This window comes from Saccoglossus kowalevskii, chromosome 11 (assembly GCF_978046115.1).
Source record: "Saccoglossus kowalevskii chromosome 11, keSacKowa6.1, whole genome shotgun sequence".
In the NCBI taxonomy this organism is placed as follows: Eukaryota; Metazoa; Hemichordata; class Enteropneusta; family Harrimaniidae; genus Saccoglossus; species Saccoglossus kowalevskii.
In genome coordinates this window covers 24,326,430-24,349,034 of record NC_140651.1, presented here as the reverse complement: position 1 = coordinate 24,349,034, position 22,605 = coordinate 24,326,430, and the positions used below count along the sequence as shown (strand labels likewise).

The following is a 22,605-nucleotide window of genomic DNA, read 5'->3' as shown; positions in this document are numbered from 1 at the left end:
ATCAGTATCAAGAGAACGCCAGTACGATCACTCGCGAGACAAGGCCGACTGAACAGCGCACAAAGTCCAGTAAACTCAGGGGCATGCACAGATGAATGGCAGTGAGTTGAAGACGTTTGTGCATGTGCGATCAGCCTGCAACCCCTACATGAATGGAATGGTTTTCTCCTTCTGTTAACAGGGTTCAGACTATTCCATTAATGTTAGGGGTGGTAATGTGATGTTAAGTGTACTAACCCATGGCTGACTGTGTTGTAATATATTGCAGTGTACTAATATAGTATATTTTCTTGTAGTATATATCCTACACTATTAATATTGTTGTAGCTGAAACGTCTGGTGTTTTGAAATGAGGTAATATCAACAAAATAAAAACACTGTATTTTCTCTGTTAGAAGCACATCCTAGATGAAATAGTGCTGATTTAAGAGGCTTACAATTCTAAAAAATATTTTAGGTTGTGTGTAACAGACATTTTCATTCTATGGCTCAGTGCTGAGGTACTAACATCATTGAAAGTTTTGAGATGTTGTTTAGAAAATGATGAGGAATTCTTCCATAGTGACAGTTAAAAATGTTTACAAATGACCAGTATATTAGGCTGTGCTCCTAATAAATAAAATACATTTTTAGGAATAAAACGGTAACCCTTTCAAAGCCCTAGTAAAACTTTGTTCACTTCTCACAAAAGAAACCTACATTATTCATTTAAAATTTTTCAAAAATGTTGATAAAAAAACCTTGAACCAATGAAAGATGATGTCCACTTGGATCAAAATTAAGAAAGACATTATCGAAAACAATTTACAGCGTGTTGCATTAAAATGGGGGGATTCTATATAAGTAAAACTGAAGTTAACTTGAAATTAAATTTACATATTATGTAAGTTTCAAATTTGATGTGGATCCGAAAAACAAGCAATGATTTGGAAACGTCATCTGCAGTGATTCGTCTGGGTGCTTAATAATAATCCGGCTTTTTCAGCTGCAACGGTTTTGTAGATTATTGTCTAACAAAAATAATCCCATTTTAATTTAACACCTACTTATTGATATTTATTATACGTCACTGTGCTTGACTGGCATGTGCAATTGTGTGTATGTAAATTTTTTTTTTCTGTTTTTTTTTTTATTTTTTTCCATCCATAATTTGTAAAACTTTTATTCTTTATTTATAAATTCTTAGTACTTGATTTTTGTTTCAATATGTAAATAGCATCGTCACGGTGAATCTTTAGTTCACGCTCTCCTGCTTATTCTCAGAACTTGAGGAACTACAAATGTCACGTTGTATTAGTCACATGATCAGGTCATGACCCCCCCCCCCCCGACCTCAAAACTTCATTCTCCAGAATTGAGAATTAAGTTGCAAAATACTTGTCTTAATTAATGCATTGAGACCTATCTGCCCATAAAATATAGGGTACAATTTTTGTGTTGTCCCCAAAGTGTTAATTAAACTGTGATGTTCACGCTTAAGGTTCAGTTCAGTGACAACGTTCCATATATCTATTAGATAGATAGATATATATATATATATCTAAATCAGCACTTTACAAAAAAATGATCATATATTACTCTAGGAATGTTAATATCTTTTAAATGCACAATTATGAAAATGTTTATATATCATGTACAATAGCACATTTTAAGGCAACGTGCATTTAATTAAATTTACCATAATTTCTTCTTGGGACAGCGTCCTCTATTGACATCTTTTCTCTATTCAGTTCATTATCACTGTTCACACTGATGTATTTTTTCATAGTAATTATTCACCGATGTTTTTTCATTTTCAGGTTTTTGTTCATGCAAATGACTTTTCCACATATTTAATTTTTTTTTTAATATAGATCTATCTATGTCTACATTTATCATTTTCATCTTAATATTTGTAATATCAGTGTTTTTGTGAATTGTGTTGTTTTTTGGGTGGCTGTGAGGCATGTCTGTGTTAATTCCTTATGCCTGACTCAATGCTGCTTTCTTCATGTGGCTGGAAAGACTGATTATATAGTGCAGCACCCTCTGGCAGTTCCACTGAGAAAACTTTTGTTTGTGTAGAATTGTTTTTGCTGTCATCTGACAACAAAGCTAGATATTTTTTTCAAAACCTGTTTTGGTAGAGCAGATAACTGACAAAATTCATTCTCACTCGCTGTAGAGGGCGCTATATCACCACCAATCTTTGCACTTGTACAAAGTTTTGGATAGTTACACTTGTTGTGGCTGAAACCTACCTACCAGTGGTTGCCATGGTTTCCAAAACTGCATTCTTGTTTTCCCTACTTTAAACAATATGTTATGTTTATTTCCCCAAGGCTGCTTGCTGAGGTCTATAATCTAGCCGTTGATGATGATAGTCAAAGATGGGAGAGATTGACGGAAGGACTAATACCGGTTGTCGTCAACTGTGTTCAAGAATCTCCCAAGCACATCTTTCATATCGTTGGTACCAGTTACCCTATGGGCAGGGTCCTGGATCTCCAGATATCAGTACCAGGTATGCTTTATTTGTATTCTATATTTACAGTCATATACTGCTCTATTTGTTGCAAGCAATTTAGTGTCTCCCTTTCCAAATGTTATTTTGGATTGTCATTTATCACATCACTTTGCATTGTATTATATCACACACATACCTCTAATACTGCATCATACACATAGCATTGAATTGTGTTGCATTGCTGCATCTTAAAGCAACATATCACATACATATTGCATTGCATCGTATCACATACTCATTGCATCATATCACATACATATTGCATCATATCACATACATATTGCATTGCATCATATCACATACATATTGCATTGCATCATATCACATACTCATTGCATCATATCACATACATATTGCATCATATCACATACATATTGCATTGCATCATATCACATACATATTGCATTGCATCATATCACATACATATTGCATTGCACCATATCACATTCTCATTGCATCATATCACATTCTCATTGCATCATATTGCATTGCATCATATCACATACATATTGCATCAAATCACATACATATTGCATTGCATCATATCATATCACATACATATTGCATTGCATCATATCACATACATATTGCATTGCATCATATCACATACATATTGCATTGCATCATATCACATACATATTGCATTGCATCATATCACATACATATTGCATTGCATCATATCACATACATATTGCATTGCACAATATTGCATTGCATCATATCACATACATATTGCATTGCATCATATCACATACATATTGCATTGCATCATATCACATACATATTGCATTGCATCATATCACATACATATTGCATTGCATCATATCACATACATATTGCATTGCACCATATCACATACATATTGCATTGCATCATATCACATACACATTACATTGCATATAATATCACATCATACACATTGCATTGCATTATAAATACTGTATTGCATATAATACACATTGCATCACACCACATTATATCACTTTTCTCTGTTGTTATTCAGGTACTAAACTGTTAAAGTCTGGTGATTGCTTTGTTCAGTGGAGAGACACAGTACAGGGTGGAGTATGGGGTCTGAATTTTGTATCTGAAGCAGATGCCTACTGTTTTGTTAAAGCATGCACAGTGAGTACCTTTGTTTTCTCTCTTCTCTAAATTGTACGGGTATACTTTTAAACCATTAGTAACAGCATTATGAAATGCCAACTAGTTATTCAATATTTATCACAATTTTGTTGTCGTTGTGTTTGTTGTACTTGTATGTGTTCACTCTGTGAACATTGTTTTCTGCAGTAATTATTTCAAGTTTAAATGAATTGCAATTTAGAACGGGACAAAATAAAGAACTTATGTTGATTGTTTTATTCATTATGATGTTTATTTTTGTTTACAGCCATCAAACAGGCCACCACTACATCATACAAATTCCTCAGTGTCGCTTCCTTTGGAGCCACCACCAGGAGTACAACTGCCGCCGTCTCCAGAAGACAGTGGTGGATATATAACCGACATTGATCAGTTAATTGCAGAAGATAATGATGTATTCACAAGCACACCTAAGGAGAATTCTTCGCACGGCCAGAGTTTATCATTCGAAAATGAAGCTTTGGAAAAGGATTCCCTCTTGCAGGCAAATTGTAAAGAACATGTGAGAGAGCTGGGAGATGCCCATACCCCCGGTAGTTCCCATTCTGTGTTCTCCGTGTATGAAAATGTAGAGGAGAGTGAACTTCCCAAAGCACCTCCTCGGAGGAAGAAAAGTTTTGCTGGGAGTAAAATCATAAAAGAAAGTCTTGAAAATGAAAGTGTAGATGTACCTGGAGCGGCTTTCATAGATGTGGGGGATAAACATAATTTGTATGAACCTTTGGATAATTTACCTCCTCCCCCTCCCTGTGTTATGGAAACTGGCCGCGTGAAAAATGGAAGTTTGGGGAGGAATACAAAATTAGGAAGTCTTATTAACAACTCTCCAGGTTCTGTACGATCCCGGAGCAACACAGATAGTCATTTACATAGGAGCAACTCTGGAATAGCGTTGCCGCTAATTCCTAAAGAACTGCCGGATAGTTTGCCTCCAAGGAGATCATCACTGCCAAGGCAAGCCAAGTCTATGAGTTATTACGATAACAGTTTTGTTGGTGAACCGATTGAAATGTCAACGCCACAACCTGCCCTGAAAGAGTACGAGCTTCACCTTCAGAAGATGAATCTTGATTATTCAGATAGCGGATTCGGTAATGGTATGTGCCCAGAGACAGAAACTGCAACGTCATCCACCAAGAGTTCTAAAAATTCTGAGTCAAGCGGGCGTGGTAAATCAAAGCCAACATCTGGAATTGTACGCATTATGGGAGGTGGAAGTGACAGTGGTAGCAGTGTTGGTCGGCATAGCAATGGAACAAACAGACGTTCCTCATCAACCGCTGAAGCCGATTCTGTAGACACTTCTGAATTGAAACCGTTTATGTTCAAAGAAGAGGTGAGTTTGACATGCATGTGAGAATTTTCGATAACTGCATCCAAGTTTAGATGCATGTATACCAACTATAAATCTCATTGATTTGTAATCAGAAACGATAACTGCATCCAAGTTTAGATGCATGTATACCAACTATAAATCTCATTGATTTGTAATCAGAAATACAAATTTAACTGTTCCTTTATTATTCATTTATTCTCTGGTTCATCATGCACACTGCGCACTATGTGCAGTTCGTTCAAATGTAAATTGGCTCTGAATTTAATTAAAGCGGGGGAGTCGTCACCTGCACATGCGTCAGATGGCCATAGCATGTCATTGTTTACAAACAAGTGTCTACCCATGAGCCTTTGTGTTTTTAGTGTGTGTTGTTATTATCGCTTGGGACTCAATTCCTGCATGTGCGCAGGTGATGACCCTCTCGTTTTAACATCACACACAGTCGTGACTGTATCATAAAAAAACATTGAACTATGTCCAATCTCAATGCACATTGTTCATTTTTTTGGGGGGTATTTACCACCTTGCTTGTAAATAACAGTCTTTAAAGACTTCTCGCTTTGTTTCCTGGACCTTAAAACAATGCACCATTATGTCCATAGTGCAACTTCAATATCAAACTTGTAATTTGGACGAAATATTCCTCAGTCTTCAATAAGTGTTTTTTGTCCGAGTAACATGAAATATATAAAATAATACCATAACTTATATGACAAAATGAATGCCAATATGAAAATTAATTTTTCGCAAAACAATGTATCCTCTACAACAATTTGAGTATGGCAGGCTAACAGGTGGTGTACGAACATTTCAACACTGAAAATATTTCAATATTTGTAGCATTGTGATTCTCATTTGTAACTTTGTATACATGTTGATTACAGGATGATGTCATGTCTGATGCGTCAAATGACTCGCTGAGTTCGCATAAAAGTGATATGTCGTACAATAGACGTGGTGCTATCCGGAAAGCTGGGTAAGTTGTACCGGTACACACTGCGTTTATAGACAGCGATCACATGATGTTAAAATACTTTTCTCAAGGACCTTTTTCAGCTATTAAACTTCATAAAGTTAGGAAACTTTATTGTCTTGTGCACATTTCAGCAGTTGAGCTATTTCATGCCCTGTACCATATTCTATAATAATGTCAGTTCTATTTTTAGTACGATTTCGTAATTGTGTTCAATTTTTGTTGATTTTATTTTTTTAACAACCAGGAAGCATTTCACAATGTCCACAGGTATTGAACAAAAGTTTTGAAAGATTTCTTAGCAATTTTTGTTAGACACCTGCAGACTATAAAAACATGTCACCTTGTGGAAAGTAACAGTCAGTGAAATGTTAGTAAAAAAAGATGACTAAATGAAATCATTGATTTGTTCTCTTAACATAGGTGGTTGCATGTAAAAAATATGTTGGTAACGCGGAAGAAGAAAGTAGAAAGAGCAGCCAAAAGAAGATGGAAAAAATATTGGGGTAAGAATTAGATGTGAATATTCAATTCTGCATGATAGAATGTTGTTTTATGGTGTAGTGCCTTGGGTGGAACTAGACTACAGCGCCCTCTAGTGCCATTTCATGACCAACTTTTGTTTTAATCTTCTTCAAATATTTTCTTTCTAATGAGAAATAATATGTGATGGAAAATGGATTGCACATATAATGGAATTGTAGCAGACATTATTCATTTTAACAACCAGATTTGAGAAGAAGAAAAATCTTGAATTAGTATTGTCTTATTGGTAGCTGCTAAAAGTATATAACATTTTTCTTGTTTTGTTTTATATTTGCAGTTTGTTTGAAAGGAACCACATTGTTGTTTTTTGTCTGTGATGAGAAGACTAGTGTGGATGAAAGCAGTACACCAAGACATGTATTAGGTATGTCAAATTTATTAGGTTTGCTCGGTAGAAATCACACTGAAGAGGTTGTGAGCTAGCAGAGTTGGGAGTTAGTGGATGGGAGTTAGCACATATGTGAGTTATTATGATACTGTAAAATACTTTATTTTTCACTTGGAATAAATTTTTTACTATTTTTGCTGCAGGAATGATTCAGAGAAAAAAAATAATCCAGCGAATATACCTTTTCTCCTATATTTTACATTTAACTCGTCAAAAATCAGTGAAAATTAATTCCATACAAAATTATTTTCAGCTAAAATAAAGTATTTAACAGTAGTTCTGAATTAAATATGGATTCTTATTCAATGTAACAGTAACCATTGATAAATAGTCACATTTATGATAAAACAATTATATAAAAAATGCTTTCTTGTCTACAGTTGCTGATGGTGCCATATCGCAAGCTGTGCCTGAACATCCAAAACGAGACCATATATTTTGCCTTAGTACGTCATTTGGTGATGCCTACTTATTTCAGGTGAGGAGAAGCGACTGAAATCGTAAATTGTATCATACTTGGAGTACATGTATAGGAGACCAAATTAACTTAACCTCTTTAGGGTGTGTCTAAAATAAACATGGACTGCAAAGGAATATGCTAGTAAATTGAATAGTTGAACTTGCCCAGAAGAAAAAATGGTGACACAATACATCTCAAGTGTGGAGAAAAAAAATACCTGGAACAAGGCTAAAATTTGCATATGATATCATAGAGGGTGTTAATAATCAGTGAATCCCACATGATATACGTGAAATGTGATGCTGCCCATACAATGACTCTGGTTATATAATACCATTGATGTATAATTTAATATTACCTGTTTATAGGCACAGAGTCAGATTGAGATGGAAAACTGGATGGGTGCTATACATTCAGGTAAGTTTTAAAAATAGGATATTGGTTACTTTGTTTTTATTTCAAGTTTATTTTTTTCATACAAGACCTATTAAACATTTAGATGAAAACAATTTATATTTCTTTCTATGTGTCTTGTATTTTATGTTTTAAATATTGTTTTGTTTGTATGAATGACTTCAAAATTCTTACCCTAGTGACTACCGAGAAAGGAATCAAATTGAAAATCTCTAGCACTGAAAATTTCAGTATCACTATCCAAAATAAAAAACATTACACTAGATTCACTCAACCCTCGAAGGAATATCTTCACGTAAATGTTCTATTGTTGAGTAACCTGCCAGTGTATATTAAAACTTTACATGTTCATATAACATATTCTACAAACATGAGAGAAAAGCCGCTGCACAATCATCAGGAGCCTAGACATGTTTGCAAACAATAATAAAAAGTATCATTACCGTGGTGCCAAAATATTTTATTTTATTAAAATGGCTTACCCTTTCATTTTTACTAGTACTTAATTTTTATTATTTTGAGAATATTCATGAGGGTTTAAATTCAAACATTTGTCAGGAAAACAATGTGTTCTTTTTTGAATTTTACATTTTTATAACAATTTAATTTAGCAGATTTCACCCATCTATTTATTTACTGACACTAAACTTTCAAAAGTACAACAGTCAGGTATTAACTAAAAAACTAGAAAACACACTAAAGAAAAAAAGAATTTCAATAACAATGAATGACAAAAAATGTATACTAGCATTAAAGTGAGGGAGTCGTCACCTGGACATGCAGCAAACAGCCATAACGTATTGTTGTTTACAAACATGCACCTACCTATGTGCCTTTGAAGTTTTTAGCATGCGTTGTTATCGTCTCTTAGGATTTAATTCCTGTTACAAAGTTGCATATTACTTATATTCACTGACAATCAGACTATACTTCTACTATGAGATGTCGCTGTCTCATTTTGAGGGCAATGTTTAATAAATTGTCCTGTATCATTGAAATTAATAAAATTTAAATTCTATGAATAATTAATGAATTCACAGTATATGTTTTATGATCATCGCATGAATTATTAATTATTTTTTTATTAAAACTGAAAATATGAATGACAGTCATATTTGATATGTGTTGTGATCCTTCTGAAGCTGCCCTGGACAGGACTTGTCAATCCAGGGGTTCCTTCCTGTGTTGAAATAAACATTAATAGTTAATAAGTAATCCAATACAAAACTCTCTATTTTGGTAATTTGATACCATAATGACAACTGATAGCAAGATTAGTTGCCATATCCGCTAGATTGAGAACATTGCAGTCTTTGATTTATTCGTCCACAATATGGATAGAAAAAACGATCAAAGTGTGGATACTGATAATTTTCTTACCGTGTGTGTTTGTGCAGCTTGTTCTTCAGCTTTGGCAAGACAGCATGGAAAAGAAGACACACTTAAATTACTAAAATCAGAAGCCCAGAAACTGGAACAGCAAATTGATGTGGTAGGTTTTTTTTTTTCTTTATTTGTAATTTCCAGTACCATGTTGTTAAAGGGGAACCTTCCAAGCCCAGGGATTGCACTGAAGAATCATGGGACACTATTGTTTATGTTGTTTACAAAGTTAATCTATCTTTTGTTATCCATTGTTATTTTAATCCAGAAAATAAATTTGTTGTGAGATTAGGCTTAACTGAAAGTGACTCTTTAAGCTTACTTTTATGTATGTGATGTTCTTTCAATTCATTTTGATAAAGACTTGTAAACCATGCCAAAAATTGTTGAAAATTAAATAACCCAGAAATGTTGGAGTAACATTATGAACATTTTTGTATATTTTTCCAATATTTGTTTGTTAATTTTGAACCAAACGAACATAATTTCTAATTACCTTAGACAAGTAAAAATAATTATGATACATCACCGAAGTTTAAACAAAAAAAAAATAATCTTCTTGAAATTTTAACATACCATGCAGTGTTAACCCTGACAGTTCTACACTTTCTGTTTAATTATAGGATGGTAAAATGAAGAAGATGGCGGAATTACAATTGACAGTTGTGTCTGATCCAAGAAGTAAACATGCAATCGTGAAACAGGTACAGTTGTATTTTCGTTATACACCATACTCGTTCTATTAGAAGAGCAAATGCATAAACCAGTAATTGTTATCAATGTACGCTAGATCGTTATAGTGATTTATTCTTACACATAGACTTATTTTTACCCATGAGGGTTTTAATCTGAAAAGACAGACTTTTACATTTCAGATTAAGACACGCAGCCTAAATTAAACATAATGCTTTTATAATTTTAAGTCTTTCCATAGCCTCACAAGGTTGTGTGAGTTGTGCCCTCTGCGGTGTTCCAAACCCAACACATGCCTGACAGAATGATGTAGTTCTTCATTTCCCCCGATGTTTTTTTGTCGGTACTAATGAAATTGCAGGAACGTCAGATAGTGACAGCCATCAAAGAGTAACCATTCACGGCAGAGTTTAATTCCGCCCAATGTTTATCATCTTGTTGAAAACAGTCTGTGATTTTTGCTGACAATGCAAACGTGCTTTGTGTTATCATGACAACCAAAATAAATATTCATTGAAACTCATTGCAAGAAGGCATGAACTTTACGAATTCGCAGTATTCATCTTGCCGACAAAAAAATACACTATTCTGTTAGGCGTTAATGAGGTCTGATGCCGTTCGGCCGACGAGGGCGCCACTCACGCTTACATGTCAGGCTAGTCTTTCCACTGTGGCTCTATCATTTCTAGGACTACATTTCATTTCTAAATTATTCGTGTTTACAATTATATAGACCCTCTGTAAACTGCTTTATATATCATTAATTGATCTTTGACCTTTCCTCACAGATTGCACAATGGGAGCAGAATCTAGAACAACTCTTCATGGAGCTGTACAGGTTACGTTGTTACATGGCATCTCTACAAGGAACCGAACTACCGAACCCAAAGACGCTATTATCCAACGTGTCTAAACCAACCAAGAATGCTCTCGGCAGGTTAGGTTATTTCTCAGCGTCTTCTTTTCATGCAATGGTTTGTTCCCGAAGTACCACACCATCACTTACGGGGCTCTATGGGAAACCTAAGAAAAAGAAGACGGTAAGTCTAAATTTTGATTTTCAATGATGATTGAAAATAAAATTGAGTGCCACCATCCAAATTTTGATGCAACATTTTATCTATTTTTATGTATTTTTTAAATGATTTTTTATAATTTTGAACCAAATAGATATAATAATTTCTTGTTTGCTACAGATCTTGATCAAAATTTGGGTAAAAATATTGTTTTTTTTATTGTGAATGGTGACAAAAGTTGACTTTGTCACTCAAAGAGTTAATGATATGCAAATTACCTAATTAATATGCACAGACCGTATAGAACTATTTTTTGAATGGTGATGAAAGTTGACTTTGTCACTCAAAGAGTTAATGATATGCAAATTACCTAATTAATATGCACCAAGGGTATATAGAACTATTTTGTGATTGGTGACAAAAGTTGACTTTGGTGCTCAAAGGGTTAATGATATGCAAATTACCTAATTAATATGCACCAAGGGTATATAGAACTATTTTGTGAATGGTGACAAAAGTTGACTTTGGTGCTCAAAGGGTTAATGATATGCAAATTACCTAATTAATATGCACAAAACGGTATATAGAACTATTTTGTGAAAGGTGACAAAAGTTGACTTTGTCACTCAAATAGTTAATGATATGCAAATTACCTAATTAATATGCACAAAACGGTATATAGAACTATTTTGTGAATAATGACAAAAGTTGACTTTAGTGCTCAGGTTTATAGCATTTTAAACGCCTAAAGTCATCTTTTCCTATTTTCAAAATAAATCTGCGTTATTTTTATTTGGCCTGTAGCAGTAATAGAAGATGATTTCTGTATTTTATCACAAATTTTTATCTAGTACCTGTAGCTAAGGGATCCAATAAAAATAAAAATACATGTTTTGGTGGGAAAAATAATTCAAAGGATGGTTCCGTATGATCTTATAATACTGTAAAATGACTAATATTCACTGGGTTTAAATTTCACTGATTTATCATTTCAGGCATATTCAGTGGGTTTTAAATTCACGGTTTCATCATTTAGATAATGTGTTCTATGCTAAATTTTACATATTCACTGTGTTTTAATTTAGCGCATTTTTCCAGTCAGCCAAATAAGCTAAATTAAAACCCAGTGAATAATTACCCCCTTTACAGTACATTGTCTACACAAAATTTAAAGGCACACTATGTGACAGCCATTGCCCTTTAATTAATGTAGATGTATTTAGCTGGGAATTATTATACCTAAAAACCACAAATCTTTATCGTCTATTTCTTAATAATCTGTGTACAGTATATACTGTATCAGTAGCGAATGTGATTATGTAAATCACAGAGCTTTTTCATTGGTCGAAATAAGTCTTATAATCCAGCAAACAACAAACACAGTTTCTGGTTCACATGCGCTTCTATTGTAGACAGGCTTCTAATAGAGAAAATGTGCTATAGCTATGTAAATCCATTTTCTATTGATTTGAATGATTAACTTGCAGTATCTAGAACTGAAATGCTTTGCAAATAAATAAGTCATCAATTACAGAACACTAGAATTCAGACTTTGATTAATGCGTCAGTCATCGGTGTCATGTTCGATATGGATTACATGCGCCTAATACATATTGTTTTTGCATGCAGTACTATGGCGGTGACCTTTAAACTTTAAAACGCCACAGTTGTCGCACTGCATATGTTTGGTAGTGGGTCCGGTTGCAAGAAGAATGCTGACGTAATTTCCAAAAATGTGAAGCACACCTTCATGGAACTTGAGATGGACATAATTCACTTTGTTGGACGTCATTTCATAGCGCAAATCACTTTCACTCTCATCGCTGTCTTGTGTCGCTATAGCTACTCTATATTTGGGTTGTTAAAGAACACATGCAATGCAGTGCGCATAAATTATTGTTTATCAGCAAAAAATCTAGATATGTATGTAGCACTTCAAATTGCATAATGAACAAATAAAATGTTGGTAAAGTTGTATGAGGGCTCCTCTGCCTTTACAAAGAATGATGGTTGTAATTGAGTTTTTGGAGATTCAGAAAGTTTATCAAAAATATTTATCATTTATATTTCAAATATTTATTTATTTTTTTTTTTTTACGTAATTCTAGATGGATAAGTTTGAATGTGGCGTCAGTACACTCAAAGGAAACGTGAGAAGCAATGTCCGTCCACCGATCAGGTCAGAAAAACTTCTTATTTATTTCATATCGTATCTTCACAAATTTATTTTCAACATGTGAATCCCCGGGGGCAGAGCTACATTACAAGATGTTCCACGTTGCTAAGACGCGCACCACTGTACCACGTATTTCTATGGGCTCTACGTGAGGTGGTGTGGAACGCGAAACACCGAGCGAAGAGCTTGTGAAAAATCAAGAAAACAACAGGAACTCAACTTTGAAATAATCCTGAACAATCAAATTTATATGTGTTACACACGCAGGGGTAATCTTGTTACACTGTTCAGGGGAGTCTCAACAATCATCCCAAAGTACCATTTTCTGAGAGTTTTCGGCCTTTGTTTTCATCATGATGGTTGACATACAGTGAAAATGCCCAGATGTCCACTCCCGAGAATATACAATCAGTCCTAATATGAAGACACCCTCATTGTCCAGATATCCATCCCTTTCCAGGCAACTTGTGGAAAGTCAGAAGCATTGTCTTTGATGTAATAAACAAGGTTTTAGGTTTTTGCCAGATCACAATATTTATTTTGTGTAACAATTAAAACAAAAAATAATGATTTTTTTCCAAATGAATAATAAAGAAACAAGTTGATGGGTGGATAATTAAATGATCAATACATTTGTTGAGTCATCAAGTTAGGTTACTTGCAATCCTAAAGACCGTGTATTCAAAATATTGAAATCAGTAAAACCTATCAACTTGAATAAAATGAGAATGTATGTAAGGTAATCTGAGATGAATCATTAAAGGGTTCAAAAAAATATTACTTAGGCTAGTCAGGATGGATGCTTCTGATGGTCGTTAAATCTTTGAACACAATATTTCCCGCCAAAATGTTAGTGACACATTTTGCACATTATTATTTTTCTGTTATTTTATTGTTAATTTTTGACCAAATGGACAAGTGAGTTCAGGTCTCAATCACAATTTAAAAAAAACAATTAATAAGTGACTTTAAAAGCAGTTAATAAGGAATTGCTATTCAAACAAAAATTATGAATAAATGGCTAATGTGCACTTCTATTTGGGACATTCTCTAATAAAGCAAATACAGTATTAAAGATACACAGTATCATACAAAAATATTAATTATTAGTTCAGAGAATTGCTGAGCATTTCATTGTACTAGAAATGTTTTATTTCCTGAGTGTAAACGATAAACGAATGACTAGTAATGATTCTGTTTTAAAAGATTTTGAAAAAGCAAATTAATTTGTTCTGTAACAGGCCACTGTGATTTTACTATTTATCCGCGCTTGCAACTTTCTCTTTTAAATAACAATAGGTGATTTGCATAACAATGCATGGTAGTGTGATTTGCATGTGAAAGCCCCGAGTACAATGAGACTACTTTGACATACACACAATTGAAAGATATAGGATAAAAGCCTTTGTTTACTTTAGTGAGTACCGGCTCTTGTATACTAGTGTGTATAACTAGGACAGCATAACAGTGAAAAAACTTGTATATCAGTATGGAGGAGTTGATTGCTGTGTACCCAGACATCCAGCCATGATTGCTATTGGAACGCGTTCTGAAATTACTTAACCTCGGTTTGGATATCTGAACGTGATTTTGCTGTCGTTTTACCGGTACTTCACAACATGGGCGGTTCTCTTTTTTGAAAATCTCCAACTCACTCAAAGTCTGTTCGGAGTGTGGTTTACCGCTACGCTTGGATTAAACAACTTGGAAATAATTCATACGCTGAATACCTTGTACAATGGGACAAGTGATTCGCAGACATTTTTATAAGGCCAAGTACACGCTATCTACAGATCACACCACGCACACTGTGTAAGTAGACCTGAGTAAGTCGTACACTGGTAGCTGGCATATAGGTTGCAATGATTTGAATATTGTCGAATCGGAATTCCTTTTGTTGGACCTTCCTTTAAGTTTCTGAAAGCTGCTAAACTTCACAGTCTTGAACAATGTGAAATTGCAAAGATTAATGATTAATGATAATTTGCCTTTAATCGGTGTTTTGAATGATACTTGACAACTGAAAACAATACTTGACTTGATCATAAATTACAAGGTGTATATATGTGCGTAGTAAATTAAGGTAGGGCTTCCTGTCACTCCATGTTACCCACCAGTCTATAATTTTATTAGTTTATTGAACTGTCGCAGGAAATTCCGATAACAATACTTCTACAACCCTTCGAAAGTTTAACACCTGTTGATTTTCGCAATCTTGAATAGAATTTCTTGAACTACAATTCGATTAGGATCCTGGTCTTTCAGCTGTGTAGATTGTCTGTGTAGTCTAACTTGTGTATGTTCTGCAATAAAAAAAGGTTGCCCGAGGCAAGTGCCTTCTGTCCCCAGAAATACCATCCATACTTTAAAAGTTTCGCCCTACGAAAAGAAAGTAGTTAATGAAATATAATATAGTTTATTGTTTAGAGTAGTATTAACCTTTTAAAACTCGAACTTTTTTCAACCAAAATTTTAGTTCCATTTTTGTGTGGTTATTTCTGTAATTTCTTCTTTTTTAGACCAAATAGAGATATATTGATAATAGGTCTTTGATTCAAAAAGTTGAAAAATATGAAAAAAATTGAGAAAAGTGGTAAAAGTTAATGGTTAATGTAGATAATATATGTAGAAATTAACAGTAAATAACATAATAATAAGTGTTTTATCTCCAGTTGCTGATTTAGTATCACCTTACAATTATACTGTAACTTTAATCAAGATTGTTGTCATTTTTGTATTTTGAAGTCGTGCATGAAAACATAATAAATAACTGCCTCTAACCATGTTTTCAATACTATGTAATGTTGCAATTTTCCCTGTCTCTCAAAATTCAACTGCAATTATCCGGTGGTTTGCACGCCTGCTATCAATCCAACTAGGTCCTCCAAAGTGTCATTGTGTGTATTCTGTCACTTCTATTCTTTCAAGTTGTCAGTGACACCAAACTGGTTGTTACCATTGGGTCTTTTATGACCTCTAATTGTACCCAAGGAGACTCGTAACAATGTGTTTGTTAACTTAAGCTGTACCTATTAATAAAAGTGTCAGGGATTGTTTTTATACAAAGTTCTCTGTGTTCTGTAAAGGTAAATTAATTTTTATCCTAGTAAATGTTAATCAGGTTCCTCATAACATGTTGTACATGCTTCACACTTGTATACCGTACTTAACGAGGTTTATACTGAGTGCATGTGTTACAGTAAATTTGAAAGCAAACATAGCAATAGTCACTGTGATGCACATTATAGTTGCTGTGATGCACTGTATAGTTGCTGTGATGCACTGTTTAGTCACTGTGATGCACTAAATAGTCTCTGTGATGCACTGTACAGTTACTGTGATGCACTGTAGTTACTGTGATGCACTGTATAGTCTCTGTGATGCATTGTATAGTTACTGTGAAGCACTGTATAGTTGCTGTGTTGTACTGTATAGTCAATGTGATGCACTGTATAGTCAATGTGATGCACTGTAGTTACTGTGATGCACTGTATAGTCAGTGTGGTGCACTGCATAGTCAATGTGGTGCACTGTATAGTCAATGTGATGCACTGTATAGTCAATGTACTGATGCACTGTAGTTACTGTGATGCACTGTATAGTCAATGTGGTACACTGTATAGTCATTGTGATGCATTAAGTATTAAAGATCTCAAATAAAATGTTTGTGGCTTAAACAATTTCCTGTTAAGTTTCCATGAAATTTGTCTCCACAAAAAACTGAAAAGTAAACAAATGACAAAAATATGCTGTTTTTTTTTTATACAGAATTGGGGCATACACTGCATAATGATTTTGTGAAAATGTCATCCATTCAAATTTCACAATATTAACAAATATTTTCTTTAAAAGAACACAGCATAGTATTTCATAGTGCAATGTATATCTCACAGCATCTAGTAAAGTCTAGAAAAATTGTACCACAGGCAGATAACTCATTTCTAAACTTAGTGTATTGCTTGTACCGGTATTGCATTATAAGAATAGACAAGAAGTACAGTGCCCCTCCCAAAATACCGGTACATGCGAACAATGGCAGATTGAGACTATAGACATTTGTATTTACACATTGAATGAGAACATAGTGGATTGAATATTGACTGAATCATGATGGTGATGATATCGTACATGAATAACAGAGTGAATTGTTCTCACTGCACTGCTCTGCAGTTTAATTATACTTGAATATAAATTTTTGTCAAAAAAATTAAAAATCACATTGAAAGTCTCACAAAATAACAACTCTCAATATTGTTTAGATTTTTTTCAAAAATTTAGAGCTCAATTCAGGCTATGGGGAATGATTTGTGCATTTCGGTAAAAATGAAAGAAATTCTAAGTTAAACTTACAAAAGGTTTAGGTTGTTTTTTTCAGAATGTTTATACCGACTATGTTCCTTCAAGCTGTATGTGAACTTGACTCGTTGAATGACATATGGTTTGAGGACATTATGTTGTCAGTAGTTGAAATCAAACTAGGGTATCGTTAATTACAATGTTTTCTCGGAAAAGTTTGCTGTATGAACAACCAATTTTGATATGGCACAATTACATTGATTTTTTTTTATCTCCAAGAATGGAAAACTTATTAACCTGGACACAAGACCATACATTGCTTAGCTTATTGTTATGTTTCATGTAATCTGTGGAAATTGTCCACACGCTCACTTTATCTGCCTTTAGGGCATTCAGATATTGTATACGATTCCCATTCACCTTCCTTGAGGTCGACTAATAGATTCTATGACAGCCTAAGTTTGTCATCTCTAACAAATTTATGTGTTTGGATTAAAGATGTATACATACACACCGGTATATTGTCCTCGTGAACGCATTGTGCAAAGTTCACTCTCAAAATTCACAACTCCACCTTCCATTCTTATATATTAAGTTTCCATGTTTCACCACAAAATGATTTCCCTTCCACCTCTGCTACCTGTAGTATTACAACAACATAGCAATCAACACTGACTGAAAACATTAAATTTTGAATTTCTTCTTGATATAATGACTTTATTGAAATCATACCCTGTTAAGGATCTAAATTTTTAAAATACAATAAAGTTTCAGATACATTCAAAATGGCAAGACAATAGGAAAGCATAATAAAATTAAAATAAAAAAGAACAGGTATCTTAATGAGTTGTATCAATTATAAATAATACTGGTATATTATTTGTATTATTTTCATTAGAAAGACATGCGCTGACAAAACTGATTTGTTAAAAATGTTACTGCACCTAAAAATCACATCAAAAGACAATTGTTTGGCTCCTTTGTGCTTCTCACAGAGCAAACCTGTATAAACAGTTCGAACCAATATGTAAATTTGTTTTTTCTTGAACAATCTCCATATAAAAATTCTCTTTTATTTTTATAACTGTTACCAATCACCGAGGGGACTGGATTTGCATAAGCCCATTGCTCCTGTATGTTCTGGTTACTCTATGCTTTGTTTTTCTTATGTACAATTAATCTGAATAAATAAACAATCAATAAATGAAAAAAACATATAAAAATATTAATAAATATTAACAGTTTTCTCAGTGCCTTTGGTGTCAGGCATATGTTCTGTTCTAATAATATTAGTAACTAAACCAATGAGATATCCATAGGTAAAAGACGTCTGACACCATTCAGTGGTTGACCACTGACTGTATTCATTGAAATGAACTATGCACATTAGAATGGTTGCACTTGACCAACCATGCCCGTCTTAGTAATATTTATAAAATCACACCCAATAAGGTCATGACCCCTTGAATACCTTCAAAGTGTCCCCCATGCGAAAACTGTTTTAATGGTTTTTTCATAATCACTAGAAACCTTTGATGTGAGATTCAGGCATGTTAACTGGTTGGCCTGGCATATCAATGCACTGTATTGTGTTCAGCTTTGTGCCCTAATATCACTATTTGAGGTCATACAATAGAATTTCTTTTAACTGTAAGAACGTTTTACTGATTATGATTTCGACATTTTGTGACTTGATTTGATTTTAATGATTGAAATAATTGTAAGTAATAAAAAATTACAAATAAATAAATGTTACAAAATTAAATATCAGAAAACAATTTAAATTCTAGTTTTCGCAATAATATTTGAGAATTACTTGTTTAATAAAATTAATAATTTTTCTAGATTCCCTGTTAACCTAGACAACAATTTTTTTAGCCCTGTAATTTTTCCTGTAAAAATGCTGGCAATACCGTTATTTTGCAAATTTGGATGTATTTCATGTTAATTATAGACTGGATAAACATAATTACATACAGTTCTTGATTATTTTTTGTGTGAAAATATGGATATTTTGTGAAAGAAGCTGAAAACTGTCTTTGGCATTCGTAATAGAATTAAAATTTCCAAAAAAGAAGAAGAGTATTATTTAATTTTCTTATCATACACACTAATTGATTACGACCACCAGATACTAGGATGTTTTGTTCATTTAGTCTAAGAATTATAGAAAACTATGAAAAAGTGCAAAATGTTGTACCATAATTTGGAGGAGAAAAAAATATGGTATTACAAATGACTTGAAAGCATAAAAAACTATTCTTATGTGCTCTGTCTTTCATTGCTAGAATTCCTGACTGGGACGAAGTTGAAGTTCAAAAAAATAATTGCAGTCTGAACACCACTGGAGCATCAGATCTGGTAAGCTTACATGTCATGTGAAATCACTTTTTATCATCTGAGCATGTTACTGAGCATATGCATTATGGGATAGCAAGTCCCATTGAATATGATAGGAAAATATGCCTCAGTGGAAAATAAAAAATTAGATTTAATCAACAACAATATGTGAATTTTGAAATACTGTAATTTCTAGCTAGCATGTTATTAGTTTGAAACAGAGACTTATAATTTGATCTCTGTCCGTCCAGGGTCATATTTCAGAACCCTGTGGACCAAATCTGTTCATACTTTGCATGTGTCTGAGTACTTCATTTGGGGCATATGCATATGCCCACTGATTCAATCCAAGATGGCTGACTGGTAGCCATTTTTTTTTTTAAATGTGGTATCTTATGCTTTGTCAGTTTTTGTTCTAATTTGGTACATACATTGTACATTTTAGATTACATGTCCATGATAATTTGTTTTACAATTAGATCAAAGACTGCTGACTGGCGGCCATCTTGCTTTTTAATTATACTACTATATCTCCAATGCTTATGGGCCATTCATATTTGGCACATACATCATACATATAGGAATACATGTTCATGTCAATTTGTTTCATTAAAGATGGCCGACAGTTTTTTTAGCTCCGCTGTCATTGCAGATGACCCAGCAGAGCTATTGTTATGGGGGTCTCTCCGGTGTCCCGCGTCCAGCGTGAAGTTTTCCTTTAAATGACTTCTTCTTTAAAAGTACTTGACCAATTACATTTATATTTGTACCAAAGGTACTTTGGGTGGTCCTCTGTCAGAGTTGGTAAATTTTTGTCAAAATAAGCAAATTTTGGATTTTTAGTGAATATTTTTGTCATTTTTGGTAAAAAATGTTATTGTCGACAACTAGTCCGAAACCGTAAGTCCAAATGCTTTCATATTTCCAGCAATGATACGTGGGGACGGTGGGGTGCCCCTCTGTTAGATTTGTTAAATTTGTGTTAATATATGCAAATTTGGATTTTTAGTGAATAGTTTTGTCATTTTTGATAAAAAAATTTTATTTTCGACAATTACCAGTAGTCTGAAACCGTAAGTCCAAATGCTTTCATATTTTCAGCAATGATACATGGGGTGGTTCTTTGTCAGATTTGTTAAATTTGTTTCAAAATATGCAAATTTGGATTTTAATATTTTTGTCATTTTTGGTAAAAAATGTTATTTTCGACAACTAGTTTGAAACCATAAGCCCAAATTCTTCGATATTTGCAGCAATCGTACTTGGAGTGGTCCTCTGTCAGATTTGTTAAATTTGTGTCAAAATATGCAAATTTGAATTTTTAATGAGTATTTTTGTCACAAGTTCATCTTATAAAATTCCTGATTTCCTGGTGAAAGTTAATCTTGTTGAAAATAAAAAAAAATCAATAAAATCTTGATAAAGTCAAGTTACTTTCTCATTTACAAGTCACCATATCGTGCAATTTGAATTAAAAAATAAGGGTCACCTCGATGCACTCAACAACATTGTACAAAAAACTGAACATTGACAAGTAGTAGATTTACCATAATTTGTAACATAGCAATACCTAGAAACTGGTGCTACACAAAACCACTGTTGCTATGGTGACTGTTCTCAACTATAACATTACAAGTTCATTAAATTGATAGTGAACGTGCCAACAAAACACAAAATGCAGAGCTTAGCTGTACAATGTTGACAAAAAGAATTTTTACAGGATCATTAATGTTGCTTACTGCGTAGTATAAAGGTGTGTTTATCTAAACAGTAAAACTATACATGTGGAGCACTACCAGTGGGTTACTAGGACACAGATTTAATGTTGGTTTATAAAAAGAAAAGTAATTTGATATTCATATTCAGTGAGAAAGGGAGGCATAAAGTGATTTGTATAAATCAGTAGGTTAGGGAGGCATAAAGTGATTTGTATAAATCAGTAGGTAAGGGGGACATAAAGTGATTTGTATAAACCAGTAGATTAGGAGGACATAAACCAGTAGATTAGGGGGGGGTACGTTATGTTACGTTAATGATTATGTAGTTAATTTCCATAATATTTTTTTCTCACTGTTGAACGATGAGGCCAAAAAAAAAAAAAAATTGTTTTGTTGCTCTCAGCGACCGACCGAAAAATATGAAATCTCAGGTCGCGTTTTTTTTTTTTTAATAGGCCTAAAGATTAACAACTCACCATTTTAAGCAGTAAAAAAGTGTTTCCTCTAAAAATTAAGGATCCTGGACCGTTGTTTAATCCCCAAAGTCTTTGAACCTTGGGTTGATCTGTATTTCTCTGACATGTTCCGAATACTTCCGAATACTATGAAGTCCATATACCTTAGCTATTTACGATACTCTTAGTTTTCATGAATTTAAAAAAAAAAAAAAAAAAATCCGACCGACCCAATTTTTCGATTTGAGGGCAACATCAGTTTTTTGTTAGCTCCGCTGTCGACTTTGTCGAGCGGAGCTTATCATATGAGTGATTGTCCGTCGTCGTCCATGTCAATGTTTTACTTCTTCTTGAAAACTACAAGCCTGAATGCTTTGATACTTGGTGTATATGTACCTTGGGTAGACCTCTTTTAGGTTTGTTCATTTCATGTTGATATCTTCAATTCTCTAATTTTGGTGAATATTTTTGTCATTTTTGGTAAAAAGTGATATTTTCGACTTCTTGTTAAAAACCGCAAGTCCAATTGCTTTGATACTACATATATAGGTACTACATGTGGACCTCTCTCAGATTTGTTCAATATCGTGATGATATCTTCAATTCTCTAATTTTGGTGAATATTTTTGTCATTTTTGGTAAAAAGTGATATTTTCGACTTCTTGTTAAAAAACGCAAGTCCGATTGCTTTGATATTACATATATAGGTACTACATGTGGACCACTCTCAGATTTGTTCATTTTGTGATGATATCTTCA

The 22,605-nt window shown here is 33.6% G+C and overlaps 1 protein-coding gene across 1 annotated transcript in view; it reads left to right on the top strand.

Moving 5' to 3' along the window:
* The window catches only part of LOC100367282 (rho guanine nucleotide exchange factor TIAM1-like), a gene marked incomplete at its 5' end in the record, with an annotated part of 44,184 nt that overhangs the window by 4,870 nt on the left and 16,709 nt on the right, over positions 1-22,605 (top strand). The window contains 13 exons of the mRNA XM_085505288.1: positions 2,322-2,503; positions 3,510-3,631; positions 3,900-4,988; positions 5,873-5,964; positions 6,385-6,467; positions 6,785-6,871; positions 7,276-7,373; positions 7,724-7,772; positions 9,167-9,261; positions 9,776-9,856; positions 10,634-10,885; positions 12,970-13,040; positions 19,622-19,694. Coding sequence (XP_085361414.1) covers positions 2,322-2,503; positions 3,510-3,631; positions 3,900-4,988; positions 5,873-5,964; positions 6,385-6,467; positions 6,785-6,871; positions 7,276-7,373; positions 7,724-7,772; positions 9,167-9,261; positions 9,776-9,856; positions 10,634-10,885; positions 12,970-13,040; positions 19,622-19,694 — 2,374 coding nt within the window. The remainder of the gene's footprint in view (positions 1-2,321; positions 2,504-3,509; positions 3,632-3,899; positions 4,989-5,872; positions 5,965-6,384; positions 6,468-6,784; positions 6,872-7,275; positions 7,374-7,723; positions 7,773-9,166; positions 9,262-9,775; positions 9,857-10,633; positions 10,886-12,969; positions 13,041-19,621; positions 19,695-22,605) is intronic.